General features: G+C 51.4%; 1 protein-coding gene across 2 annotated transcripts in view; it reads left to right on the top strand.

Moving 5' to 3' along the window:
- ADGRD1 (adhesion G protein-coupled receptor D1) overlaps positions 1 to 19,097 on the top strand; it is a 125,436-nt gene that overhangs the window by 8,632 nt on the left and 97,707 nt on the right. The window contains exons 3-6 of one of the 2 annotated variants that reach the window (XM_043557278.1): positions 2,273 to 2,356; positions 4,392 to 4,487; positions 7,101 to 7,223; positions 18,652 to 18,831. In XM_043557278.1, the coding sequence (XP_043413213.1) occupies positions 2,273 to 2,356; positions 4,392 to 4,487; positions 7,101 to 7,223; positions 18,652 to 18,831 (483 nt within the window). The remainder of the gene's footprint in view (positions 1 to 2,272; positions 2,357 to 4,391; positions 4,488 to 7,100; positions 7,224 to 18,651; positions 18,832 to 19,097) is intronic. The other variant, XM_043557279.1, reaches the window with a different exon arrangement.

Below are 19,097 nucleotides of genomic sequence, written 5' to 3'. Positions count from 1 at the left end.
AATTCTTACTCTTTTGGACCTCAACGTCTTCTTTCTGTCGGCTGCATTTACAAATGAGAACTTTTCTCCCGCCTCGTGTTAGCGTTAGCGTTGGAACACAGGGACGCTATTTATCGACTCTCTTCGCCTGTCATGTCCATATAAACCTCCCTACTCAGATCTTTCCTTATGTGTAAGACTGTTTCACTTACCAAATTCTCTTCTTATTCGTAATGGCGTTTCGTTTTCTCGTGAACAGTCACACCTCATTTGAAAATAAGGATCGTGGGGCGCCTGGGTGGCGCAGTCGGTTAAGCGTCCGAGTTCAGCCAGGTCACGATCTCGCGGTCCGTGAGTTCGAGCCCCGCGTCAGGCTCTGGGCTGATGGCTCAGAGCCTGGAGCCTGTTTCCGATTCTGTGTCTCCCTCTCTCTCTGCCCCTCCCCCGTTCATGCTCTGTCTCTCTCTGTCCCAAAAATAAATAAACGTTGAAAAAAAAAAAATTAAAAAAAAAAAAAAAAGAAAATAAGGATCGTGTTATCTCCTCTTTAAAAACAGTTTTACGATGAATAACGCAAAGACTCCTTTATTCATTTTTCTTGTCTATGGTCTGGCAGACACTTGGAGCAGATGACTGTTATTTGGTCCTCTGGACCATCCTTTCCCCTTCTGGGAACTAACCACAGAGAGCTGGTCCAGGAGCAGATTGGAGCCAGGTGAGGGGCTGGGTGCCTGGGGGTGCGCCCCGCCTTCGCAGGGACTGTTACCCAGACCCCACCAGGCAGCCGGGATAGAAGCAAATAAATGAAGTCGTTCACGTGGCATTAAGTGGGATGAGCAGGCAGGCACAATCTGTCTGCACAAAATCATGTCCACTCAAAGTACAAGGGTCACAAAGGAAATTCTGAAGTGGCTAATTGTTACTATGCGGGAAGCAGGATGAGAAGAGAAAGACTGGGATCCGTCTCAGGGAGACTGGGAGGGAGCATCGCACGCCAAACCAGCCGGCCGGGCGACCTCTGCGGAAGGACCGACCCCTCATCTCCACAAATAGGCTAATGATACGATTACCTTGCCTTCGTTGTTACAATGAACTGAGGAGGTGTTTGTCGAGAGCCTTACATGATGTCGACAATATTGCTGTTGGGGTCCTCCTCTTTTTAAATCATTTTAACCTGATTGCTTTCTCTCGCCTGGTTGCATCAGCTAGGTATCACAAAACAATATAAAACAATAGTGGGATGACGGCCATTCTTGTCTTTCTCCTGACTGCCTAACGGACACGCTCCTTGTGGGGCCCCACTAAGCCTGGTGGCTCTTACTCCCTTCGGTTCAGAGATGTCTGCTCATTTGTATTTATCACGCTTTCTCATGTCGAGGAAATGTTCACCGATTTCTGTATATATATATTTAATGTTGATTTATTTTTTTTTATTTTTTATTTTTTTTAAATTTTTTTTTTTCAACATTTATTTATTTTTGGGACAGAGAGAGACAGAGCATGAACGGGGGAGGGGCAGAGAGAGAGGGAGACACAGAATCGGAAACAGGCTCCAGGCTCTGAGCCATCAGCCCAGAGCCTGACGCGGGGCTCGAACTCACAGACCGCAAGATCGTGACCTGGCTGAAGTCGGACGCTTAACCGACTGCGCCACCCAGGCGCCCTGATTTATTTTTGAGAGAGAGAGAGAGCGAGAGACAGCGTGAGCAGGGGAGGGGCAGAGAGAGAGGGAGACACAGAATCTGAAGCAGGCTCCAGGCTCTGAGCTGTCAGCACAGAGCCCGACGCGGGGCTCGAACCCACAAACTGTGAGATCATGACCTGAACTGAAGTCGGACGCTTAACTGGCTGAGCCACCCAGGGGCCGATTTCTGTATTTTAAGAGTTCTTTTATTTTTTTTATTGTTTATTTTTTTTTACATTTATTTATTTTTGAGAGACAGAGTGAGACAAAGTGAGAGTGGGGGAAGGGCAGAGAGAGAGGGAGACACAGAATATGAAGCAGGCTCCAGGCTCTGAGCCGTCAGCACAGAGCCTGATGCGGGGCTCGAACCCACGAACCGTGAGACCATGACCTGAGTCAAGGTTGGACACTCAACCGACTGAGCCACCCAGGCGCCCGTTAAGACTTCTTTTTAAAACCAGGAGTGTGTTGAATGTATGCAAATGCCTTTTTAATGAATCCCATAGTCCCTGTGATACAGTTCCTCTTCCCTCCATTCATGACATAGAAGGAAAGCATTTCTTGCCTCCTAATGATGATTTAACATCTTTATTCTTTTCTTCCCCCAAGGGTTTGAGGTCTTGGCTTCTGCTTCCCATTACTGGCCGCTGGAAACTGTGGACGGGATCCACGAACTTCAAGACACGACTGGAGGTAGATGCGGGTGGTGAGGGTACCTGAGGCCGCACGGACGGCGGCGGGGGGGGGGGGCGCTCCAGGTAGGGCCATGGGGGGAGGCAGACAAGGACAGCTTCCGCTGGGAGACCAGGCCAGTGGCGATGAACACACGTTGTGGAGATCCCCCCAATCATCGTTAACCCAAAGTATTTTACTAGAACTTTTATATATTTTTGTCATTGAAGGACAGAGCTTAAGGTTCAAACTCTTATTAACGTGTGTGTGTTTTCCCCAGTAACCATAAAACAAAAGCCGTGCTTGGAAGTTCGAAGCTGCAGATGGTGCATCAATCACACATAGGGGTCTAGATGTGTGTTTTCTAGACAAAATTGGCCTCATCTGCATGCCTGCCAAAACAGGGGTCCATTTGAGCTGAGTGCTGGGACTAACACGTGTGTTCGTGGGGTCACCGTTTCACTCACAAAGGTACCCCCACCTACCAATCAGCTTCCGCACATGTCACCAGCAGCTCCCTTGAGCAGACCGAACATCTCTTAAGATGCTCCCGTGGTCTCTGAGTCCATGGAAAATGAAGTCTCTATCTGACTCAATTCAGACATTTGCCGTAAGGAGAAACCCCAGATGTGTCCGAGCTCTTTATTCCGTTCCAGCAAGAAACTTCTTCCCAGTAGAAGTTTTGAGTGGCTTGGATTTTTACATTAAAATTTTTATTTCCTTATTGTTCTTGATTATGTCAAACGGCTGATGTGTACGGCAAGAGGTTTACTGGGCGACCAGTCTAGCACATGCCCGCACATTGCTGATTATTGCACTTTCCAGACCTGCACGCTGGCATTTTCCTGATCCCCTGACTTAATGTGCTGCCATAAATTGCCACCAAAGATTCTAAAACGTTTCCCTTACATTTGCAAATTGAGAGGCGTTCTAGCTGGAGCCTGGGCGGGTCCTCCGGGGGTGGAAGGACCCACCCGTGCAAGACTGCCTCTGGGCACCCAGCTGAGAACGCACCGCTGCTCTGCGTTCTCTCCAAACAGTCTGCGCCGCAGGGATAAGTCCCTGGGCAGTCATTATATGAGCAGCTCAGGTTAAGACAAACTGCACTCCACCCCCACCCCATCATTATCTCGTTTTATTTCTCAGGCCCTTTATTTCAAAGCCTGTGAAAAGTGGAAATTCACTGTTGACATAATTCATCGTCCAGGTCACAGAGACCAACATTTTAAGCAGTTATTTCAAATGATAACTATATCTCTCTCCTAATGTCTCAACACACCTCATTGTTGTGACCAAATCAGTAACTCTGGGCATCTTGAACTCCTTCACCGGCGAGGAATTCTCACCAAGCAGTGCGATCATGGAGACACAATTACGCTGGGGCCAGGGTGTTAATTTCCCTGAGATTCTGTGTGTTCCTGTTTGCCCCGAACAGCCGGATGGTGACGTCTTGCCGATGCTTCCCCAGACCGTTCTTCTCGTCACGATGCTCTGCGGTCTCGTTTCAACGTGATCACAGGCTTCTTAAGAAACAGGGGGAAACAGGATCCGTCAGCACATTTTGCTGCCGGGGACGGCCGAGTGGCTTTGGAAGCCGTCTGGTGGTCACGCTGCTCGTATCTGTCGCTGAACCCTCTGTTGTTCGGTCCATTTGTCGTAATATCGTGCCATTGTCTTCATGCTGTGTTTCTACCTCACCAGTTGTGACGTCACCACCATGATCCTTGTGTTAAGGCTGTTTTATTGCCGGGCTCAGTTTCATATCTCTCAACTAGGTGTCTCAGGGGGTTGCACACGGCACATTGGAGCCCACGTCTGTGGCGGAAGCCAGCAGCAGTCATGCCCTGGCAGGCCAGGGCGCTGGCCATGACGCTGCCCAGTACATGGGGAGTGGGGGCAGGGGGCGGGAGGGAGGTGTGAGGCCCGGAGACAAAATCCAAGGTGCTTGCTGGGCGAAGGACCGATTCTCGGTGCACGTCAAGTTGAGAGGTATGCCGGTTCCATTTGTCATTCGTGTCACTCATCTGTTGTGCTTTTTTCTTGTTGTCCTACCTAGTGTTGCGAACCCACAACCTCACTGTGCTTCCTTCCCATAATTCTACCTTTGTTCGTACCAATGACTCTGCCTACTCAAATTTCTCTGCAACTGTAGGTGAGCACTTGTAACTTCTGTTCCCTGTTTTGTTTGGTTTGCATCTGCAATGAGTTTAGATGTCAATTTGATTTGGTTCTATATGAATTCATTTTGTCTTGGCCAACAGACAAGCATATACCCAAGAACATATAGCCAAGAACACATAGCCAAGAATGTATACCCAAGAACATGTAGCCAAGAATGCATACCCAAGAACACATAACCAAGAACACATAGCCAAGAACATATACCCAAGAACACATATCCAAGAATATATACCCAAGAACACATATCCAAGGACATATAGCCAAGAGCACATACCCAAGAACATATACTCAACAACACATAGCCAAGAAAATATACCCAAGAACATAGCCAAGAACACATAGCCAAGAACATATACATAAGAACGTGTAGCCAAGAACGTATACCCAAGAACATATAGCCAAGAACACATAACCAAGAACACATACCCAAGAACATATACTCAAGAACACATAGCCAAGAACACATACCCAAGAACACATAGCCAAGAACATATACCCAAGAACACATATCCAAGAACATATAGCCAAGCGCACATACCCAAGAACATATACTCAAGAACACATAGCCAAGAACATATACCCAAGAACATATAGCCAAGAACACATAGCCAAGAACATATACCCAAGAACACATAGCCAAGAACACATACCCAAGAACACATACTCAAGAACACATAGCCAAGAACATATACCCAAGAACATATAGCCAAGAACACATAGCCAAGAACATATACCCAAGAACATATAGCCAAGAACACATACCCAAGAACACATAGCCAAGAACATATAGGCAAGAGCACATACCCAAGAACATATACTCAAGAACACATAGCCAAGAACATATACCCAAGAACACACAGCCAAGAACATATACCCAAGAACACATATCCAAGAACATATAGCCAAGAGCACATACCCAAGAACATATACTCAAGAACACATAGCTAAGAACACATACCTGAGAACACATAGCCAAGAACATATACCCAAGAACACATAGCCAAGAATACCAAACACCCAGTGTATTAGGAATAACTTCCCCCAGCTAGGTCTAGAGGAAGTGCCACCATACATTAGAAGGGGCTTGTAAGCTTTCACGTGACCAGGGTCTTCAAACCAGCTGCCTGTTTTCAGAACGAGACAGACACAAGATGAGCTACAAAAATGGAAGTTGGGATTTTTAAATGGTGTATATTCTTTTGGGGAGGAACAGCATAGCCTTTGAATGGAAAAACCGAAGTTGATTTTAAAAGATCTCACCCCAAAATTTGATCTCTTATAAACATTAAAATCAGCATTTCTTCTGTAGGTGTTTTTTTTTTTTTTTTTAATTATTAGAAGCTGTTTCATAAACGCCCACTAGAGTCAGGGTTCAATTATTATCTTACTTAACAACCTCAGAGCCCCTATGTTTCGTGTTTTCTTATGCAGCTCAAAGCTCCAGGGAGAGTAGCGTCTGTGGCATGTACCCAAGCAGGCCAGAAAGTTCAGATAACTCAGGCATCGGCCTTTCTTCTGTTCTCAGCACAGCACGTAACCCGACTGCTCTCTCAGCTGTGACCTGTTTGGCTCCCAAACTTAATTTTTCCAGTCAAACAGTCTTGTTTAGGGGTTTATACAGCCTAACTCAATGATGCAACTGCTAATTTAATTTTGCAATAAATGTAATTTTGTAAGCTACAGATTCCACACACCCCCACCCCCAGCCATAAATGCGATAAACAAAAAAGTGAGTGTGAGACAGAAGAACACTGAGGCCCTTTTGAGTGGGCTATGCACTTGACAGTGGTTGTTGGAAAACTGGAGTGGGGGTAGCCGTCAGGCCCACAGACGTCGGTCCCTCTGCTGTTCATCTCCTGTTGCTTGATAGCTCAAGGGCAGTGGGCATGTGCCCGTGTGCAGAGGAGGTATCTTTGGGCGACTTTGACCCCAATGAACAATAAATGCCTAGTCATGCTGGGCTTTTATAGTCCTCACTTATCGATTCTGTAAACCATTTACTTCACACACACCATCGGTTACATTTGCCATGGGGATGAGGCCCAACGGGAGGACAGAGCAGTGAGCACCGGCCGGGGCTCATGGCCACTCAGCCTGGTGCTGGCGGGGGCGTGACTCTGGGCTTTTCTCCTAGAGTGACCGTGGATTCTTTCAAAATTGTGGGTTCCCACGTCTAGGATTAGGGGCTTCCGATGAGGACTCAAAGGGTGTGGTTTTATGTTCAAACATGTGCCTAAGTGTTCCCCTTAGAAGATGGCCAGGAAGGGCTCCGGACGTTCGGGACAGTGTCACTCCTGGGAACCCAACTCCTGGCAAATGTAACACTTAGGGTGTCCTTACCGTATAGAGCCCATCGTATGTGAGTGTAGTGGTAAGTGACGACGAAGCATCGATGTGAATATTCACGCTACCTATCCCTTAACTACTGCTAGTTAGATGGTAGATAGCGAGCGTTAATATTAATGAGCATGATATGTAGTATTATCATAAGCGTAAATAACACAGTACATTTATCTCTAAGTTCTGTGTAAGACTCTTAACCCCTGGCGGTTGCTGACTTGGCATTGCCATTCTTGTCGCGCAGACATCATGGAAGGAAAAGTCAGCAAGGGTGTTTACCTCAGAGAGGAGAAGGGAGTGACCCTTCTCTACTACGGCCAGTACAACACATCCTGCATCAGCAACCCGGCAAAGTGTGACCCCGACGGTGAGTGACGCGCCCTCGCGGTGGCGGCAGAGCGCGTGGACGCGTGGCGGGCGGCGGGGGGGGAGGGGAGAGGGCCGGGGGTGCAGGCGCCTGGTTTTCTAACAAGAGACGTGTCCTGGAGACGGAGAGCTCGAACACGGTCTCACAGAGACGGGAGAGCAAACTATTTCATCTCGTAAAGAGAAAAGAGCCGCCAGAGAAGCAGATGCGGTGATGTCACATCGGCGACTTGGACGGGGCCGTGGTTCTTGTGGGAAGTAAATTGGTGGTGTGGCTCGTACCACGTTATTTCTGACTCCGGGGTGTGGACGGCGAGCCTGGGCGGGGCGGGCTCTGTGAGCCTCGTTCCCTGGGTTTCTTTCTTCTGCCCCCGAGCCCCGGGGGCGGAGGGGGGCGGCGGGCGGTGCAGGCCCGTGGCGGGAACAGCGCCTCGGACGAAACGCAGGTGGGCAGCAGAGAAGTGGGAATTGTGTGCCGTTTCCCCTTTGCCCTGTGAGAAGTGAGGCTCTGCAGTATCTGAGGTTCTGACAAAGAACGGGTGTCCGGGCCACCCCGTGAACCCGGCTGGGAAGTTGTCGTCTGGCGTCCCAGCGTGCTTCACCCCTTCACGTCCCCATACCCCGGGCAGGGCGAGAGTTTTCATTCTGGGGGAGGAAGTAAGGAGTTTAAAGCAAGCCGTTCCGAAAGCGAAGGCCCTTTGGACATCCCACGGTCTTCTCGAAAACAACCTTGTGAGGAATTCGTCGTACACAATTTTGGGACAGAAGGACTGCAGTCCAAGAAAAACAAACAAAAGCTTAACAAGGCAAACACATGTTGAGGGTGGGGGGGATACGTTTTGGATTTTACAGAACCCAGAATTTCGAGAAATGGCTTTGAGGCCCTAAACCACGGCCAGGTTTACAAACCCAGCGTTTGAGCCGTTCCAGAGTTCAGACAGCCCTATAAACACACCAGGCTTCTTTGTTTCTGTAAATGAAAACCAGCGTGGGCTCAGCGGCCGCCACCTGGAGGGCCAGCGGGCAGGAGGGCTGGGAGGCTGGGGGACCGGGGGGCCAGGAGACAAGGGGGCCGGGGGTGTAGGGGCCTGGGGGGGCCGGGGGGCAGGGGGCTGGGAGACTAGGGGGCTGGGGCCTGTAGGGAGCATCTCCAGGTCACCAGCTTCTCGGCTTCCCCGGCTCCTGGCGGGGACTTAGGTCGTCCGGGATGGGGCCACGGGGGAGTCAGAGCTCTGAGGAAGTTGTACCTGAACTTAGAGACCCCAGACTTTAGGCTCTGGGCTGATCCAGTCTGTGGCTGTTTGGCTTGGCAGGTGTGGAGCTAATACTTAGCTTGCTGCCAATGTGGAAAAACAAAAATTTCACATAAATATATGGATTTCTAGTTTCTCTTAAGAAATGCCCCCAGTGACTCTGGCTGGGCCACTGCACAGTGCGCCCCTTTGTCATGGACACTGTCCCCGGGGCCACCATGGGGAGAGCACGGGCTCTGGTCCCAGTTCTCTAAGTGTCTGCGGTGACCTCGGGCAACCACCTCACCTGAGCCCTTGTCTGTGCGACGGGTCAGTGACGGTCCCTCCTGAGGTTGCCGTGATGCCTAAAGGAGCCACTGCGTTCCTTGCTGCTGTGGCCCAGCTGTGAGAGGCCCCTGGCGGCAGCCCCGCTGTGGGCATTTGCAGACCCAGCTCCTCCCGCCTACCTGCCTGGAGAGTGGACCCTGTAGAGGGGCTCACCCACAGTAACCACCCACCGGGGCTGACTGCACATCACAGCCACCAGACTTGTGCCATTACGCGTGTGAGCACAGTTCCTCCTCAAAAACACGTGAAGCAGACAGTTGCAGGACGGCAGGGGTGAGGCAGACGGGCGCGGGACGGCAGGGGTGAGGCAGATGGGTGCGGGCTGGCAGGGGTGAGGCAGACGGGTGCGGGACGGCAGGGGTGAGGCAGATAAGTGCGGGGCGGCAGGCAGAGATGGGAACTTTGGCTTCGTGTCCGGCTCTAAGGGCTCCTTGTGTTGTGTAGTCAAACCATCTCGGGACCACTCTGTTGACCGTTTGGCCAGATATAAAACGAAGCCAGGACGCTCGACATCACCCTTGGCTCCTTGGGACGATGCTGGCGCCAGGCTTGGTGCAGATGCAGACGGAGGCTGGGCCCCCCTCGTCCTGCCTCCCTCTGTCCACATCCAGCTTTGTGGCGACCGAGCGCACGCGTGACATCGGAGGACCGCTGTGCGCGCTCCGCTGCGTTATTCGCCTGGTGTTTGCTCGGGTCGGGTTCTCTGAGGCCTCTGGGAGCCTGTATTTCTCGCTTCCAGAAAAACCAGATGTGAGCAGGGAAGGTCCACTCGGCGTTTTCCAAGTAAAAGTCCCTGCGGCACACGAAGTCTGTAGGATGATTTCGGGTGTCGCTGGGCAACTTACAAAATGAAGGGTTATGGTTTTTATCTGAACTTCCTAGATGTTGTGTAGGATGAGTGAGGCTTCAACAAGCAGGAAAAATGGGTTGACTTTTAGAACCGTGATCAGCGATGATAGTGACGGAGGAGGTGGTCAGATGTGACCCTCGTGAGTGACGAAGATGTGGGCACAGGAGATGCGGGGCTTTTCAGGACACCTCTGTCTCGGCCTCCTCCACATGCTCGCTCTGTTTCTCTGTTTTTTGGTGGTGCTAGTGGGCTCAGACTTAAAACCCGTTACATTTATAGTAAAAACTAACGTCAAAATAAACAGAGACATTCCCCACTCCCCATCCACCAGGTCAACTGTTTTCATATTTCTTACTTCCAAATTCTCTTGGGGCCCCTATTCATGGTTTTGACTTTTTGAAAAACAGAAAGAAAGAAAGAAAGGGGACATTTTAGGAGCAGAGTTGAAGTCTGAGCTTTCCAAAAAAGAGTAAACGTCCCAGTGGCTTAGCCACCGGCCCCTGTGTGCCCTCTGCCAGGCCACCCCCACCCCTTCCTGTGCCCACTCCTGCTCCTGCTGGAACCCATCTCCATCCGCTTTTCTGCCTTCCTGCACTTCTGTCAGCTCCCCGTGGGTCTCGCTTCTTGGCAGATGGTGCCTCCGGGGAAAGTTTTTCATAGGCACTGGGTGCAAACAGGGGAAGCTTTTGAGAGAAGAGGGCTATCTGGATGCCTGGCCATTCTTGAATGTTAACCGAAGGAATGTCTGTGTTCCTTGAGGGCGAGGTGTCTGACTTTCAACCCCCGCAGCCAGCAGGTGCACAAGTGGGAAACTCAGCGGAGGGAGGGATCTTCCCGGAATGTTCTAGCACCTTGTTTTATCTGCCCGTAGACCTTGAGGGCTCAGCTCAGGTGTTACTTCCGTGGAGACGAGCTCACACAGGGGAGTCCCTCGACCTTGACGGCCGGTTCATCGTCTGCCTCCCTGCTCGGCCACCAGCTCTATGAGGGCAGGGCCATGTCTGTCTTGGTCACCGCTGCATTTTTGGGGACGAAAACCAGCATGGTAGATGCTTACTGTGTGTCACTGAGCAGATATGTGCAGTTGGTCTTTCCGATGCTTTATTTCTTTGAACGCTTCTCATCAAGTGTTTGACTGGCTGCCACTTGAATATTGCCATGAAGGGCCCCTTGCTGCTTCCAGAGGAGCCTGTTCTGGTTTTGTACTCCTCTGGCTTCTAGAAGTTGTTTCTGATCTTGGACTACATTCCACCTTGAGCAACGTCCACCTGTTACCTCTGATGCCAGTTCAACTCTGAATCAGCTCGGCCGCTCTCGGGAAAGACCGTCTTCCCATTTCACTCATCAGCTTTCCCTCCTCCCTGTAAACATGCCCCGTGCTTCCCTCCCGAGCATGAGAATGTTCTCTGCTTGTAAACACCGGGAAGGCCGTGGGAGCCTCGGAGCAGCAGCTGGAAACCCTCAGCACGCCAACAAAATGTTGAGAGACTTTCGGGATGGAGTTTCAGGAAAGAGATTTCCAGAGGGGTCTGCCGGATGCAGGCCGGGCTTGGATCCAGCCGCCGTCTTCTGCCGACGGTCTGGGGCTATGGGGACGTCGGAGTGTGTGGAGCGGCTGACCCTCAGAAGAGTATTCATCAGTACACTCGCTTCACAGATGGAGAAACCGAGGCCCAGAGGCAGGCAAGACTGGCCTAGAGCTGCACACTGATTTAGCGCGGTGAATCTCAAAGTAGCATTCACAGACCATGGGCAAGTCACTTGCAAAGATGGTGAAATACGGTTTTCGGGCTCCAGTCCAGGCCCTACGGAATCCAAATCTCCATGGACAAGGCCTGGGAACCTGTATTTTTAGCTGGGACCTCCAGGTGATTCTCATGGATCCTGTCCCCAAACTGGCCAGGGCTGTGACCATCCATAAGTGTGTTTTGTTCAGTGGCATTATGTTGGTCTTCTCGGTGTGTGTGTGTATATATTTAAAGTTTATTTTGAGAGAGACAGAGACAGCACAAATGTTGGAGGGGCAGAGAGAGAGAGAGAGAGAGAGGGAGAGAGAGAATCCCAAGCCGACTCCAAACTGTCAGTGCAGAACCTGATGGGGGACTTGAACTCCCAAACCCTGAGATCATGACCTGAGCCTAAGCCAAAAGTCAGACACTCAGGCCCCCTGGAGCCACCCAGGTGACCCTTGGTTTTTACATTTTAATGAGCTTTCTAAGCTGTTTTTAGCCGAATATCCTAGCTCAGAAAGTTTGCAGAAACAGCCTCTGATGGTGCTTTAGATGTTCTTTTTTTAAAAAAAAAATCAATGTCCAACTTGTATATGAGAACATTTCATTTAAAAAATCTATACTTTTGACTTAAGAAATCGGAAAATCCAACAATATTCCCTGTGCGCCTGGTGGGAGTTGGCTGGAGTCGAGGGGTGACCCCTGGGACAGGTCGCTCTCTCCTGACTTCCTCGGTCCCCAGCACTCTCTGCCGCTTCCCTGAGACTGAAGGGAGTTGGCGCTCGCCACCACGGCTTGTGCCGTTGCTCTCTGACAGCGGTTAGCGACTGGGAAGTGGCGGAAGACAGTCCCACAGCACCAGGGGTGTCGGGAAGACGCTTGAGAGAACCTTGTTTCCGGTGCGGGGGTTGAAGTGCGTATTTGATACGTAAAAGGCTTGCTCTGGGGAAGAGTGCGTGCATGTTGAAAGAGGACAGTCAGGGATGCAGTCCTCCTGGCTAGATGGTCTTTTGGGTTCATGGGCTCTGTCGTTCACGCTGGAGTCTGAGACACCATCCCTAGGTGTCTCTGCTGTGTTTCTGGCTTCATTTCATGGATCACGTGTTCTCCTACCATTTAAAAAAAAATTTTTTTTTAACGTTTATTTATTTTTGAGACAGAGAGAGACAGAGCATGAACAGGGGAGGGTCAGAGAGAGAGGGAGACACAGAATCTGAAACAGGCTCCGGGCTCTGTGCTGTCCGGGCTCTGTGCTGTCAGCACAGAGCCCGAAGCGGGGCTCGAACTCACGGACCGCGAGATCATGACCTGAGCCGAAGTCGGCCGCCCAACTGACTGAGCCACCCAGGCGCCCCTCTCCTACCATTTTAAACTCAAATATGCCCGAAGGTGGAAAGCCTCCTGAGTCACCCGGTGTCTGTGGTCCAGATTCTCCATCACTATGATCTTCAGCTCATTTTCACTCCACATTTTGCTCTTTGTGATATCATCTCTCTCACCTCCTTTGGCTTTTACTTCTCGTGTTCTAATCACGGAGCTGGGAAAAAATCTGAGGACATAGTATCAAAGCGGCAAGGCGGGATGGTGTCTACCCAGAGGACAAGTCCAGGGGAGGGCCATTTACTTTAACTGGTTTGGGTTGAATGATGCAATTATCTACGTTTCCAGGAACGCTGGAATGTTTGTCAAGACCAGTGGTTCTGAAGTTTGACTCACTTTTAAAATGTTTATAATTTTTACTCATATCCAGGTACCACCTGAACTATTATCATACTTTGTGTTTTTCTTTCTTTTTTTTTTTTTTAAAGTTTCTTTATTTATTTTGAGAGAGACAGAGACAGAGGCAGCACTAGTGGGGGAAGAGAAGAGACAGAATCCCAAGCAGGCTCCACAATGTCAGCACAGAGCCCGCTGTGGCGCTCGATCTCCTGAAACCATAAGATCATGACCTGAGCTGAAATTGAGTTGGAACCTTAACTGACTGAGCTACCCAGGCACTCCTTAGTGTTTTTCTTTAAATGTCACTCACTTGGATTTAATTGAAAAAGAACTATCTCCCTCCCATGAACTGAAAACCAGTAATTCCCGTAAACGGGAGACACCTCATTACTGAGTCCTGCTTGGGCATCGTTGCCCGCCGAGGGCTCTACATCCGACGTGTGGCGTTTCTTTGCTAAGGGGGGTTAGCAATCGTTACTTACGCTCGGATGGATTTGCTCCTTGCCGCAGGCCAGAAGAGCCAAGGACAACTGAGAAGGCAGTAGCTTCTCGTGCTGTGATTCGAGTTGCGTAAAGGCGGGTCTTTGCGCTAAAATTCTCTTGGACAAAGTGTCCAAGGCCCTCGAGTGGTGGGATTACCAACTCTTAAGAATACAGGGGTCAAAAATGTCATTTTAAGCAGCACTCTGTTGGAATGTGGGGACAAAGATGACACTTCAGTGTCTTGTGGGATCAGAGTTTGGGACCGGAGGTGGGAGCCTTGCTGGGCTTGTGTCAGGCGAGCCAGAGAGCCCAACCCACCCCAGGGAGTCTCTCCACCCCCGGCCTGTGCCCTGGGGAAGCTCCTGGCAGGTGTCCCCATGTCGTGGACAGGAGAGGCTGTCAGAGCCCTGCTTGCTTGTGTCCTCTCCTGAGCACAGCGGCCGCTCTGTGGGAAAATCTGCTTAGGACCCAAGTAATGCCTTACTTGGGCAGGAGATGGGTGTGTGTGTGTGTGGGGGGGGTCTGTCTGCACACGCACACCAGGGAGACCACTCCCCAGGAGCTCCAGCTTCCAGAATGGAGGGAGACCCTCGAGGCCCCCAGTCTGAGTGCACCGAGATGTGTCTTACCTGAGACCACGGTTTAGCCCTCAGGTGACGTTGATGGCACTGGATTTGGATGGCCTCAGTTTCCCATTCCAGAACGTTCTGCAGCCTGCCCTCTGGCTCAGGGTAATTGTTGTGCAGCTGTGCTCTTGGCTAGCTCCCAGGCCGACGGGGTGTAGACAGGTCGCTCTCTGCTGGTGCCACGGTCTCACAAGGGACGTGGCCACCTCCACCTTGACCCGAGTACAGGAGTAAGCAGGACGGGATGGAGCATCCGCTCGTCCCTCTGCAGCGGTGGCTCCGGCATCCTCCCCAAACCTCTCCCCAGAGTGCGCGTCACAGAGGAAGGAGGGATCCAGGCTCAGCTCCTTATGGGGGCCTCTGGGGGCACCACGGGGTCAGGAAGGGAAATGTCAGCTGAAGAGTCGTAAAGCAAGAGAAACTCAACTCACAGAGGGAATCGATTTGCTCATGGAACGAACGGCTTCAGGTAAGATTGTGTTTGGTTGGCTGTTGCTGTGCAACACACACACCTGAACTTTAAAACGTAAAACACAATTTGGTGTCACTTTTCCCAGTTCTGTGGGCTGACTGGGCTCAAGGCACCGTCGTCAGACCGCGGCCAGGCTTGGAGTCACCCAAAGCTCACCTAAGACAGTTCTGTCCCTCTGGCTCTGGCGCCCCTGTGCCCGCGTGTGTGCGCGCCCCTGTGTGGTCTTTCCCCAGCTGCGCGGCCTGGACTCCTCACGGCTCAGACCTCCCAGAGGCACGCAGCAGAAGCTGCTGGACAGTTAGGGACTGCAGCTGGGCCTCGGCCAGTGTCCCTTCTGTTGTCCCCTGTGGGTCAGGTCAGGCAGAGGGCAGGTGGGGAAATTCGCCCTGGGTGCTGGCGGAGAGTGGCGAGGTCACGGGGCACAAACGGGCGGGACGAGGGATACTGCGGGTGTCTTTGAAAATCACAGTTGGCCTCAGGCCGGGTCCAGGGGCTCAAGTCCTCTCCTCAGAAACAGGCGTCTGTCTCCGCTGACTCTCCCCAAGAAGGCACAGCAGTGTGACACAGGGTCAGCCCAGAGCGGATGCTGATGGGCGCGGCCTGGAGGGGGCCCAGGGTGTGCGGTCAGGGGGGCCAGACTGGGTCTCCCGAGGAACACAGCCGTGCTGTTCCTGGGGGAGGCGGGTGGACGCCACGCTGGCCACACGGCCTGCAGGTCACTTTGTCCTGACTCGCTGCTCAGGTCCACTTTGAACCTGGGGCATGTGGGACACCGTGCCGAGTCCCCTGGCCTGGGAAGGGCTGTTCCTCTACCTGGAAGGACCCCATACCTCCCCCTCCCCCAGCCAGCTGCCCTCCCGCCCACCATCAGAGGGGACGGTGTGTTCACCGAGACTTCCTCCTTGGCCCGGGGCGTTGTTGTGCACTGTTTTCTTGGAATTCCCGGTATCTGTTTTGTCTCCTTCAGTGAGTGAGTGAGTGCTGTCTCTGGGGGGGGGGGGGGCAGTGACTACAGGTGCAGCCTCCGGAGATGTGCTGCCTGGTTCGAGTCCTGCCCGTCACTAGCTGTGCGGCCGCCCATGAGTCACTCAACCCCTCTGTGCTTTGATTTTCTTACCTATAAACTGGGGACACGTGTGACACCTACTTCATAGGGCTGTTGGGAGGGTTAACAGCTCACACGCGTACAAGTCTTGGGAGAGTCTTTGCTCCCAGGTAAATGCTGATGATACTACTTTTCTTTACAAAGTGTTTTCACATAGTAAGGAAATCGGTTTCTTGAACGTTAAATGCGTTATGTGTTGTTTTCCCCCCTAGAATGCTATGTGTCTTTTGGCTTTGTTCTGGCAAATTATTTGCCTTGCAGGATTTTACATTTCTGCGCTTGGAAGTGTCAGTCTTTCCTTGTGGCACCCGGACGGTATTTTTCTTTTCTTTTTTCTGTGTCTTGTCGAGAAAGACCTTTTCTCATTGTGTCCTTTTGGGTAGATGACGATATAATGCTCATAGGAAGTGTGGACACAATGTGTCAATCATTGCACTTCTTTTCCCATCAGATTGTGTCTTCTTCGTGTTAATGACCCAGCAGCGGGAAGCAGAGATCCTCAGGGCGCTGGGATTAGCGGCTCCTGGAAACTGATGTTTAAATATAAAGATAGAAGCAATTATCGTGCGGGTTAAACTAGCCGAAATGAGACTTGCTCACGGGCACTGCCATCTGCCTTCCATCTACCCTTACCTAACGCCAAACCGACGTCTCCTTCTTCTTTTTCTTCCGGGACAGAAAGGCATTTGGCCAAAGCGGGACTGAATAGGAGGAATTTCTAAACACAGCAGTGTTTGGAAAAAATTAACTTCTATGAATCCTCTGGGATCTCGTTTCATAACAAGAATTTCACAATGTGTGTGCTAGCGTCCTCGTGAAGAGAGCAGAGAGGCCAGGCGGGGAGGCGAGGTCTGTGCGGGGCTCTGCTGGCCACAGCACCTGGCGGGTGGAAATGACGGGCCCCCCGCGCAGCAGCGGGTCAGGCAAGGGCCCTGGGGTCGGACTCTGCCCTCCAAGCTGCCTTCCTTCCAAAGCCCCAGCCTCGTGGCCCACATGGCATGGCACCTCGGGCACTTTCTGCCCTCCTTGATGGCCCTGAGAGCACAGTCCCTGTGACCTGGGGTTCTACTTGCCCTCCTCAGAGGTCAGCAAAGGTCCAGGTCCCAGCCATCATTTTGAGGTTCCTCTTATATTTAAAAATTGGGAGAAATTCCAAGCAAGGGTTATAAAATTATGCCATGTTTTAACATGCTTATGATAATCGTAATAGGGCTTTGAGCCCACAAAAGTATGATGCAGTATGACTGTCACAAGACAGTTGAACAACTCGTAACGTGTCAATTCACAAGGCATTACAGTAAAGATGGCTGGTAATGGGATGCATGTTTATATTTGCTGAAAGATGTCTTCCTTTAATCCAGTGACTCTCAGGCTGTGTCCATAATCTCATTTGAAGGCCCAAAGTCTAAATTTGGTGCCATTTGTATAAAAAGGCCCAGGACAAATGGCCCTCCGGCTCTGTCCTTCCACCCCCAAGTCCTTGGGCCTGTTTTGATCAACTCTGGGCTCCGTCCTCTCCTGCCCGGGCCAGGCTGAGAGGGATGAGGCCACTGGGATTATTTCCTGCTCTCGCACACAGTCCACGCAGGTCGTCAGCTCCGCACTCACACGTGTGCACCTGTTCTCTCCCTCTCTCCATCTGTCTGTCTGTCTCTCTCTCACACACATGCACAGGTTACCCATATAACAAGGAACTCCTCACCCCCAACATCTGGACTTGTTTTCAGGTGAGACGCAGTGACCACTGAGCCAGCTCGTTCATAGTAGCATCTGAGCAAAGAGCATGTCGTCCACGCGGTACAATGTGGGGCCAGCTCGGGACTTAGGAACCTGACTACCTGTGGGCTGGGTGTCTTGAAGGAAAGTTTAGCGGCCACGGCCTCTGTGGGCCCCACTCCGTTCCTCTGTTGGAAATAACAATCGTAGATGTCAAAACCCTTAAAAGTGGGCTTCCCCTTTGACAAGAAATTCCCTCCTAGGAATTTCTCCTAAAGGCATATAATCTGAGGTGTGCCAGGTTTAGCTGGCAGTTCTGTTTGGAAAATAAAAAGCTGAAGGAGACCATGTGATACCGGTTTCGATGTAGCGTTGTGCAGAGAACGGGATGACGTGAGGCTGTATGGACACTGGAGGGATTTCGTGGAGATACAGTAAGTTATGTGGTTTATAAGCCAGTGTGCGTGAGCTGGTTCCTTACTTTGTAAAATATGCTTGTAGGGAAGGTTTTAGGAAGACTTACCGGGAAGATGCTTCTGGACTAAAAGGAAGAATAAGAACAGATTGTGGGGGCCCCTGGGTGGCTCAGTCAGTTGAGCATCCGACTTTGGCTCAGGTCATGATCTCATGGTCTGTGAGTCTGAGCCCTGCGTCAGGCTCTGTGCTGACAGCTGGGAGCCTGGAGCCTGCTTTGGACTCTGTCTCCTCTGTCTGCCCCTCCTCACGTGTGCTCTGTTTCTCTGTCTCTCAAAAATAAATAAATGTAAAAAAAAAAAAAAGAAAAAGAAAAAAGAAGATTGTGCAGGCTTTTATATTTGGGGGCTCTGGGGTCACAAGGCTGGAGCTTGGATCTAACCTTAATGATGGCTGGTGACCTTGGGCAAGCTGGCCCAGTGTCTTCGTTTCATAACGGAGGTGGTAACAGGGTTTTCACAATATTTAAGGAGAGAAGTCCCTGAAGACTCTTGGAAAAGTGTCTGGTACTTAATGAGCTTTTGCTAAATACTGCCTATTGCTGTTATCAGAATTTTCTGAATTGAACATGCACTGTCTCTAGAATGAGGACAGAAGGGCTTTTCAAACGCAAAGGAACTGCTTCTGAGTTCCTTCTGCTGTCATTCCTGACCCAGCGCCTCTCCTTCCCTCAGGGGTCACGTTTTCTTTTTTCTGGAAGACGCACGGAGAGCAGTCCAGACCGATCCCTTCGGCATACGGGGGACAGGTCATTTCTGAAGGGTTCAAGGTCTGCTCCAGTGGCGGCAAGGGCTCCGTGGAGCTGTACACGCGGGAGAACGCCAAGACGTGGGAGGCCACCTTCAGCCCGCCAGGTAAGGGACCCCTCGGCCTCTGCTTTAAGGGTTTGCCTGGGAAGATGCTGGAGAGCGCCTGGGCCCCTCCCACCCCAGCTGGGCCCTGCCTCGGTTGCCTGATGCCCCGGTCTCAGCCTCTGCTTCCTGGGGGGAAGGTGCTGGCCTGACCTGCCTGAGGCCAAGGTCGGGGTGGGGCTGGGGGAGATGAAATGCAGTACAGTGCCTGGTGCTTAGCATGGCTCCTGCTCCATTTCCCCGTCCCTTCCCCCCTCCCCTCTTCCTCC

Source organism: Prionailurus bengalensis, chromosome D3 (genome assembly GCF_016509475.1).
Source record: "Prionailurus bengalensis isolate Pbe53 chromosome D3, Fcat_Pben_1.1_paternal_pri, whole genome shotgun sequence".
In the NCBI taxonomy this organism is placed as follows: domain Eukaryota; kingdom Metazoa; phylum Chordata; class Mammalia; order Carnivora; family Felidae; genus Prionailurus; species Prionailurus bengalensis.
Note: the sequence above shows the minus strand (reverse complement) of the source record. Positions and strands in the feature narration are given on the sequence as shown.